Source organism: Xenopus laevis, chromosome 9_10S, assembly GCF_017654675.1.
Source record: "Xenopus laevis strain J_2021 chromosome 9_10S, Xenopus_laevis_v10.1, whole genome shotgun sequence".
Lineage (NCBI taxonomy): Eukaryota > Metazoa > Chordata > Amphibia > Anura > Pipidae > Xenopus > Xenopus laevis.
The window spans coordinates 25,227,786-25,237,515 of record NC_054388.1 but is presented as its reverse complement, the minus strand read 5'-3'; the positions used below and the strand labels follow the sequence as shown (position 1 = coordinate 25,237,515).

At 41.8% G+C, this 9,730-nt stretch overlaps 1 protein-coding gene across 1 annotated transcript; it reads right to left on the bottom strand.

Moving 5' to 3' along the window:
* Positions 1–4,376: 4,376 nt before the first annotated feature.
* alyref.S (Aly/REF export factor S homeolog) lies at positions 4,377–9,474 on the bottom strand. Its single transcript, NM_001092746.1, is given in 6 exon segments — positions 4,377–4,637; positions 5,491–5,668; positions 6,613–6,676; positions 6,761–6,908; positions 7,399–7,530; positions 9,173–9,474. Coding segments are annotated over 6 exon segments (771 nt in total). The 5' UTR covers positions 9,407–9,474; the 3' UTR covers positions 4,377–4,622.
* Positions 9,475–9,730: the final 256 nt, after the last annotated feature.

Genomic DNA, 9,730 nt, shown 5'->3' with positions numbered 1-9,730 from the left:
TCCTCACTGTACTCTGTAATAAAGAATATATCATTATCGTTCCCTTTAGCATTCAGTGCCCGATTTGAACTAGCCAAGGTATGTGAGCCTTCATTCATGCCAATTTTGCTCGCTTTGTCACATGATGTTTTTATCATCTCCTTGGTATATCCGCGCCTCAGTAATCTATGTCCCAAAAGCTTCGACTGTTCGTTAAAGGTGGTATCCCTACTGCAATTCCTCCTATATCTAACAAACTGACTATAAGGTATACCCCGTATAGTGTGTTTCGGGTGACAGCTATTAGCCCTTAAAATCGTGTTCCCCGCTGTGGGTTTCCTAAAAATATTTGATTCAATTTTTCCTGTGGAAGCATCACCTTCCAGTGTGAGGTCCAAAAATTGGATCTCTGATTTGTTGTGATCAAGTGAAAATTGAGATTGTGTGAATTAGTGTTCAGGTGAACGTGAAAATCATTGATCAACTCCTCCGGTCCATTCCAGATGAACAGGAGGTCGTCAATGTAGCGACCATACCAAATTATGTGCTCACGATAGGGATTTTCACATCCATAGACGTTGGACCGCTCCCACCAACCCATGTATAGGTTGGCATAAGTGGGGGCGAAGGAGGCCCCCATTGCGGTCCCCCGTCTCTGGAGGTAGAAATCCCCATCGAAAAGAAAAAAGTTGTGCGTGAGAATATGTGTATGTGTATGTGTATATATATATATATATATGTGTATATAATACAAATGCTAGTAACAGCACTCACGCTTTGCAGTAACTTTGCGGTGCATGTCCCATGAGGTCTCCGGTCAGTCCTCCATAATATACGGTATATAGTTCGAATAAAGAACAGCACTCGCCATAAATGCTCAATATTTTGTATTAAATAGTAAAACAGTTACATCACCATATATGTGCACATATGTAACAGCGACGTTTCGAGCCAAAAAGACTCTTTCTCAAGCCATGTGAAACAATGGTGTAAAAGTGCATAGAAAGTCCATTACGTTCTTTATAGTCCAGAAAGGGAAGTGACATAGTGCATTCTTGTTCATACTCTCTGTAGGGATTCCACCCTGTAATCTGAATAAAATGTACATGGCCTTACAGATATATACAACATATTTTTTCTACTATCCTTCAATTATCAAAGAAACAGATATAGATCATAGTCTTTATTAAGACCATGTGGGTGGAGTGAATTTAGTTTATTAATCCACCAAACCTCCCTTTGTTTTAATCTCAGTTCCCGATCCCCTCCTCTCTTAAGTGGAGGTACAGTTTCCAACACCATGAATCGTAACTGGTCAGCCATATGGCCAAATTCCTTAAAATGTCTAGAAAGTGGCAATGCCAAATTGCCAGATTTGATGGTCGATTTATGTTGTGAAATCCGTGACTTGACTTTCTGGACAGTTTCCCCCAACATAAATCTTACCACATGGGCACACGATAGCATATACCACATATTGGGACAAACAGGTATGATATCCCCTAATCTGTACAATCTCGCCTGTGCTCGGATGTACAAAAGTTTTTCCTTTTATCACATATTTACATTGTGTACAATTTAAACATTGGTACATACCCGTATTTCTGGCACCAAGAAATGTATTACTTTGTGTATCTCCCTTTTGAACTAGGGATCTAGATACTTTAGATCCAATAGTTGTACCCTTTTTTTATGATATCAATGGAGGGGAAGCAAATTCCCCCACCATAGGGTATGCCCTACGTAGTATGTACCAATGTTTACGTAAAATTGTATTGACCTGCTTGCTCAATGGTCCATATTGGGTCACAAAGGTGATCCTTGACCCCTTTGTTTTCTTAACCTTTCTGTGGTGTGTGTGATGTGTCTGTGTGTGTGGGTGTGTCTGTGTGTCTGTGTGTGTGTCTGTGTCTGTCCCCTCCAAGACTCAATGCATCTTTGAAGGTAGGGGGTGCATACAAAAAACATCTTCCAACTGGCACACCCTTGGTAAAAAAAAAAAATATATTAGTGTCCAACATTTCGGTCCTCAATAGGACCTTTTTAAAGGATAATACAAAGTGTGTTAAAAAAAAATATATAAATAAGTGTTCGTTCTAATGAATCAGTGCTCAGTTTCTGAAATTGATTAACTGAACTTTAAACCTGTGCATCATTTCTAATAAAAAAAATCTAAAATTTACATCAGAAATGTTTTACACATTCTATGCTCAAATCAGAAAGCAACCTAAATTAACCTGGCTGTTCATGCCATTTGGAAACATGCAATTTAATTTGTGATCCAGAAGGCTTCCCTTCTCAAAAGCATATGCCCTTATGTGTTCAATCGGCATACACCTAAAAGAGGAAGCATCGTGTCTAACTGTTTGGCAACAGGCTGTTGGGCTATAACCTGCTTACACTCATTCTTATTTTGTTCTTAAAGGGATACTGCCACAGGAATTTTTTTTTTTCAAAATGAATCCGTTAATAGTGCTGCTCCAGCAGAATTCTGCACTGAAATCCATTTCTCAAAAGAGTAAACAGATTTTTTTTTTTATAACCAGATAACAGCTCCCCAACACAATATAACAGCTGCCTTGCAGATCTAAGAACAGCACTCAATAGTAAAAACCCATGTCCTACTGAGACACAGTTACATTGAGATGGAAAAACAGTAGCCTGCCAGAAAGCATCTCTCTCTGCAGGCACAAGTCACATGACCAGGGGCAGCTGGGAAATTGACAAAATGTCTAGCCCCATGTCAGATTTCAAAATTGAATATAAAAAAAAAAAAATCTGTTTGCTCTTTTGAGAAATGGATTTCAGTGCAGAATTCTGCTGGAGCAGCACTATTAACCGATTCATTTTGGAAAAAAATTTTTTTTTCCATAATAGTATCCTTTTAATGCTATCCGGGTCTAGTGCTGCCCTAATACTTGATTGGTGCATGCCAATTCTCGCATAATTGTCAATTGTTTTTCCACATTAAGAGCAACTCACAAGGGCATTTGATAATATAAACTACCATGGGTGTCTTCACAATTCATACATTGCCTGACCTAATTTTTTTGCCTGTGTATGGGTGCATGAAGTGCGTCCCCAAAATTAGGGTGCAGCACATCACACAGCCCCTACATTTGTATACACCAGGGCACATCACAGAGCCAAGTTTACCACTTCTCATTTCATATTTTATCCCTCGGATCAGAGGGACTTAAAATTGTTCTTTAAATTCGTAGAACGTGAATAACTGAATTTGGGTTTTCTACTCACTTTTCCTTTTAGGTGTTCATCTGTGTGTATCACATCCCAATATTTGAGTAATGAACACGGTTAAGTTTTTTTTTTCTTTTTTTAAAACACACTTTGTATTATCCTTAAAAGAAGGTTCTATTAAGGACTGAAACGTTGGACACTGATAGAAATTAAATTTTTTTTACAAAAGGTGTGCCAGTTGGAAGCTATAGGTTTGTGTATGCCTGTAGTCAGACGGCTAATCTCACCGAACTGCCTCCCTGCAGGCTACAATCTAAATTGCCGTCGGGATGGTACTCTGAGTGCTTCGTTTTCCAAAGTCACCCGAAGTTTCCTCTTGAGACAAATTCAGGAAAACAAAGCAGTCCAAGTGCCATACTGCCAGCGATACAAATTTTAGCTGGCGGGAAGATTTTTCGCTGTCTGATTAATCTCCCCGAATAGCAGTGTGTGCCACCACCCTAAAGGTCTACTGGTTGATACCGATCTACCTTTTGGACTGCAACGGAGAGTTAGTTAGCTGGGAACAGTCCCGCTATGACAGCTGTTTGAGACTGGACACCCAGATCTTGTCTTAAACTAAAGTAAGTTTATTTTCCAAGCTATAGTTTGTTGGAGAAGGTAGCTCAAAGTATCCTCAGCGAACCTCTTTTTTGAACCTATTCTATTAAAAGATTAACAGATCAGGTATATATTTAAATTTTCCAACATCCTTTATAAAAATGATAAATCCACATCTACTGTTACCAATTGCTAGACATTCTAGAAGTCATGTACGTCAGTTATGAACATACATATTTTATTTCCATAGAAAGCAGTCTGCAATTGTAAAAAAATTTAACCAGTTCTCACCTTCAGGAATCTCAACTTTAAATTCCATAGGAACTAAGTCTTCTTTAAACCACCCTCACAGCAATTGACCAGACATATGTTAAATTAATACATCAGTATAAACATCCAAAGTACCCCACTAATTCCTTTTGATAGAATCCACCTAGAATAATGTGACCATTACATTTGACTCAACTAACTAATAGCTTCATGTTTATAAGCAAGCTCTAATTAAAGAAGCTATGTAAACACTGCCAGAGAATACAAAACTGGTAAACACCTGAAGAAGATTTTAAAATTCCATCCCGCACCCAAGAACAGCAACTGAATAACAAAGATTTTTTTTTCTTTATTAGGAGGAAGGCGAAGAGCACCCTGCCATCGACATTCAACCAATAAAATGTCCCAACATAAATCCGTACAAAACAGGAGTGCATCGGAAATAGAAATTTTAAAAACAAAAACGTTTTACACGAGTTTAAAACCTGTGGGAAATTAAAAAAAAAAAAAACCAAATCCCATCTGTTGAATTTTCTTTAGAGCAAGCAACATCATAGAAACATGACAAAAGTGGATTAGCTGGTGTCCATCTGGAGAAAGAGCAAAGGGGAAAAATATAAATTTAGTTGCCAGTCCTATCCACAATCCATACATCATGTGTAGATAGTCGGCAAGCCAGTTTAGGAACAGGAGCAAGTGTTTTAAAGGCAAAGGAAACCCCCTGGGCGCAAAAACCCTCCCTCCTCCCCCCTGGCCTACCTGTCCCCCTGGGCAAATGCCCCTAACTTGTTACTCACCTCTCTGCGCAGGTCCTGTCCACGGAGTTCACAGTCGCCATCTTCTCCCATGCGCGTCTTCCTCCTGCTTTGACCGGCGTCTTCTGGCGCATGCGCAGTAGGAACAGTTACCGGTACGGATCTACTGCGCATGCACCGAAAAACTTTGTGACATTCGGCGCATGCGCAGTAGATCCGTACCGGTAACTGTTCCTACTGCTCCAGAAGACAGACGCACGTGGGAGAAGATGGCGTCTGAACTCCGTGGACAGGACCTGCGCAGAGGGGTGAGTAACATGTTAGGGGCATTTGCCCAGGGGGACAGGTAGGCCAGGGGGAGGAGTTTTGTGTCCAGGGGGTTTCCTTCTCCTTTAAAGGAATGACAACACAAAGTACAATGCCCTGCTTCAAAAACACAATTATAGCTCATAAACAAGCCGCTGTGTAGCCATGGGGCAGTAGGCATAGGAACAGTAGATGTCAAGTTCTGAAAAATCCCATTTGATATCATAGACCTTATTTGCCGTGTATCCTGTGCCTTTTTCAGCTTTGAACGGCTGCACAGCTACACAGCAGTTTATAAGTCTGGGTCATTGGAAAGTTTCAGAACTAAATTATACACATTAATGTTAAAAGCCAAATACTTTGCTTACATCAGATTACTTACCCGTGCATTGTAAGCATCAAGCTGTGCATCCAACTCTTCTGCTGATAACTGCTGTTTTGGATTTCTTCCAGCCCCCCTTCCACGTCCCCGATTTGCCCCTCTGCCACGTCTGTTCCCACCAGCAGCAAACCCTATAGCTCCTCCTCGTGGTCGAGCGACACCACCACCTCTACTTTGGCTGCAAAATACAACATTACTACATTAATAAATACATTAACGGTCACCAGCTAGAGTAATACAATGACTTGTGGAGTAAAAATGGACTGCAGAGGCATGTCTACAGCCTAAAGTTAAGAGTGTTCTACATAAAGCCTGAAGGAACACCTGAAAGAGTACAAAGTTAAATGGCATAATCCCTACAGTATTACTCCTAAACATTAAGTGCTAAGGAACACTAGAATGGTGAGAAAGGGCTTTATGGGCCCGAAACATGTCGTGTCTCACAGACTGAAATAAATAAGCATAAGCAGTTAAATCTGCAATTTGAGTGCTCTCCTTTTACTCTCTACTAAGATTGATACTTTTGGATGCACGGTATATCCATACAAGAGGATTGAGGCATTCACCTTATAACCATTGCTGGGCTGAGCGCAGATTCCCGCATATTTTATTGGAACACTAGAATATGGTCACTAATTGGAAGGCAACAGACCACCACCAATTTCCCTCCATAGACTAACCCTGTGATCGCGGACCAACAGTATAATTGCCTAAAATGTATACATTTTTTTTTATTGCTTAATGAAAGAAAATGTATCTGAGCAACTCTTCCAATAGGCGTTTATGCACATTTCCATATCAGTTGTCATTAAAAGCAGCTCTGTCACACCTGGGGCAGAACTTCTGTTTTTCATTTTTTCAAGACCTAGAGCGACTAGCCAGATAGTATGTCATACATGTCTTATGAACAACCCAAAAAGACTTTGCAGATGTGCATGAAGACCTCAAAATGTCATTTGCTTATTACCGTCAATTAGCATTGATGTTTAAGGGTGTACAAACCTTTCCACACAAGAGCCACATAGTTAATTACTGCTATGTGGGCAGGACACTTCCTTTGCTACTATTCCAAATATAAACTATTGGACCCTACATAAGCCAAGTCAAATAAACCCTTCTCACCTTTGTATGGGTCTTCTCTGTGCCTCTATCTGTGATGTAACCAACTGAATGTTCATGGACCGACCTGCAACAGAACAGAACAGACTTAATTTAAGAGGTACATTTTTTATATCATATCTTGGTTAAATGTTCGTCTGAGGTAACTCACCATCCAGTGGTACCCCGTTATACTGCTTCATTGCTTTAAGAGCATCTGCTTTCCTTTCAAAGTGCACATCTGCAGTGCCCAAGCTTCGTCCAGATCTGTCATAATGTACTGCTGCCTTCTTTAAAGAACCAAACTCTGCGAACAGTTCCTGTCAAGAAAGATACATGTACTGACTAACAGTAGCTGAAGTTATGTTGTATGTATTTTGTATGAAGGCAATTTGACAACTGCATACTGCCACACCTACAACCTAACTGAAGCAGTAAAGTTATGCCTGACCAATTGGCGATTGTGACCTCAGTTTATTTGAAGCTTTATCCATAACCATGCAGCTGATCAAACAATGAAAGTTTATGAATATTTTAAGCCGAGGAGGATTTTCCAGAAGTGAACTTCCTGCTATTTACAAACACTCTGCCCAGTAGTTCAAAGTACTTTTGCACCCATTGGATGATATAAAATGTACAAAATGTTTGTTTAGGTCAATGGAAATAGTTACTAGTGATGTGCAGGCCGGCCAGATACCCAAGGGTTCTCACCCACAAATCTTTTGCATTTTGCAATGCTAAGAGGAGACTCAAGTTTTAGCCACAGTAATTCCAATCTACCTGAAGAGAAATTGTATACAAATTAATTACCTGAATATCTGCATCAGAAACACCAAAGTCAAGATTTGACACAAGAAGTTTTCCTCCGGTCTCCATGCCAGCTCCTGTGCCAAAACCACTATCGAACAGATCGTGTTGCCACTTGTCTGGAAGCTGTTTTGGCTGCAAAACAAAGAAAAAGGTCATCAACCCAAAAGCCACAAAGCACTTGACTGCAGTGCAAAAGCCTAGCTTGAGCTCAGAAAAGATAAAAGTAGTCCACTACTCGCATTGTATGGCAGTTTAGTGTACATTTGGGGGGGGAATCGAAGCTGCAGTTTAGACAACTGTCTGGAAGTTAGTGTGTATCCTTCATTTTGCATAATGATATCAGGGGACAAGATTGAGAAAGCTTAGGATACGTCTAGTGGAGGACGTAACTAAAGCTAGGCATTCAGGATAGACCTCTAGAAAAAAAAAAAAACATTTGGGTCTTGTACACAATGATCAAGAGGAACACGCCTGAATGTACACATGAAGTATACATTCCTCGGACATACACACGAAGCAGAACTGGCTAATGAGCACAAACCCATGCAGTGAAATATACTGCGCATTTACAGTGGCATCAGAGGGTGGCTTGATGTTTTAAAGGTAACCATCTAATAGGGAACATTTAATAAAGCTTTGAAAGGCAAGATATTGCTTTCATGTGAGCAGACAGCTAGCCTTAAAAAAAAAAAAAAAAAAAAAAAAAAAAAAAAGGTCTAAACACTTTGTAAAGGACTCCTCATCTGGATCTCAATACTTAAAAAAGTTAACAAAAACAATTAAATCAACATACATGCCTCCCAATAATCCAACGCACTTTTTGTATAGCAGTACTATACAACCCCAGCAAGCTTTAGCCAACTCCACAAGTGTTTTTTTTTTTTGTTTTTTTAGGAAACCAGAATACTGGCCTGGAGTATAGGGTAAACAATTTTAGTTTTAGCTACAACTCCCACCACAAAAACACCAAGTTTTCAGTAAAGTCTCGTAATGGCAGAACCACCATGGGTCAGTAGCTAAATGTTATATTTAAGACCCACTTTGCAGGATAAGCAGTAAAGCATAGAGGAGGAAATAACACAATGGAATGGTTTTAATATTACTGATTTTTCAGTCTTGCTGCGGTTTGGTCTTGGCCCGTCACTCCTGGGACGTCTATACAGCCCTTGCAACCCTACCGTGGTCACATTCAAGAAGCTGCCAACAGGTGCGAGGGCTGTATAGACAACGTGATGATGAAGGGCCGCATGAGGCTCTGGAGATCTATAGTATGTCCAGCCTAGAGTAACCAGGGAGCCGCCCATCAACTCCACACCAGCTCACAAATTGTCCCGGGTCCCTACTTGAGCCCAGAGATAAACCAGCGATCTTGCTACCATTTTGAAACTCCAGGCACCGCATTGTTGCCGTGGAATTATAGAAGCGCGAGCAGCTCAACAGCCCTCAGAGCAAATCACACTCATGGGAAGGTCCCCCACTAAGCCCGGACCAGAAGGTGGACACCAGAGAGAAGCTGCTCCGAGATGCATAATAGCCTCCCCTCGGAGGGCCGGACATCGGGGGCGACCACAGGCCCATGATCGCCCGTTGCGCAAACCTTCTCAAACCGGGCCACCGGCTCCTCGGTCCGGGCTTCAGGATGTCACCACCACTCCAGCAGCTGAAGGGTCAGTCTCACACCGAAAACTGTCCAGGCGGCTGCATCCTCCGGTCACTGGCAACTTTGTAAGGCCACAGGCCCTCACTGCTATCTCCCTGCCCCCATCTCTCCTACCCTGCTGTATGGGGTAGGCCGGTTCCTCCCACCGCGGCTCAGCACAGGCCTTGACCGCATCGGCACTCCGACGCCGGCCGCACCTCCACGGCCTCCGCCAACACGGCCTACGGCTCCTCCGCGGGCCGATCCGCCCCGAACACCCCGTCCTCTACCCCGACCCCTGTCGGCTGTTCTTTGACTCCGATTAAGCTTGATGATATCATCAAGAGACATGTCCATTTTGTCCCCCATCGCGGCGATGTTTCTCAAATCAGCTGTGCCGTGTCCTCGGATGCGGCCTACCCTGGAACAATAGTACTATCCAGCCCCTCTCTGAGCCGCGCTTAAATAGCCCCGCCCCGCATCCTCGCCACGCAAGGCGTCATTTCCGGTAGGTGACGCTAATAGTTTTACAAAAACAAAAAGTAACCTGCAATTCTTGTCATGTACGCTTTCAATGCCTGGAGGAAACCCTAAACAGAAAATAAAGATCTCTATAATGAATTACAGCAGTTACAAGTTCTGTCTCAATAAAACATCTCACATGTATCTTGTTGTGGACATGTGTAACAAAAA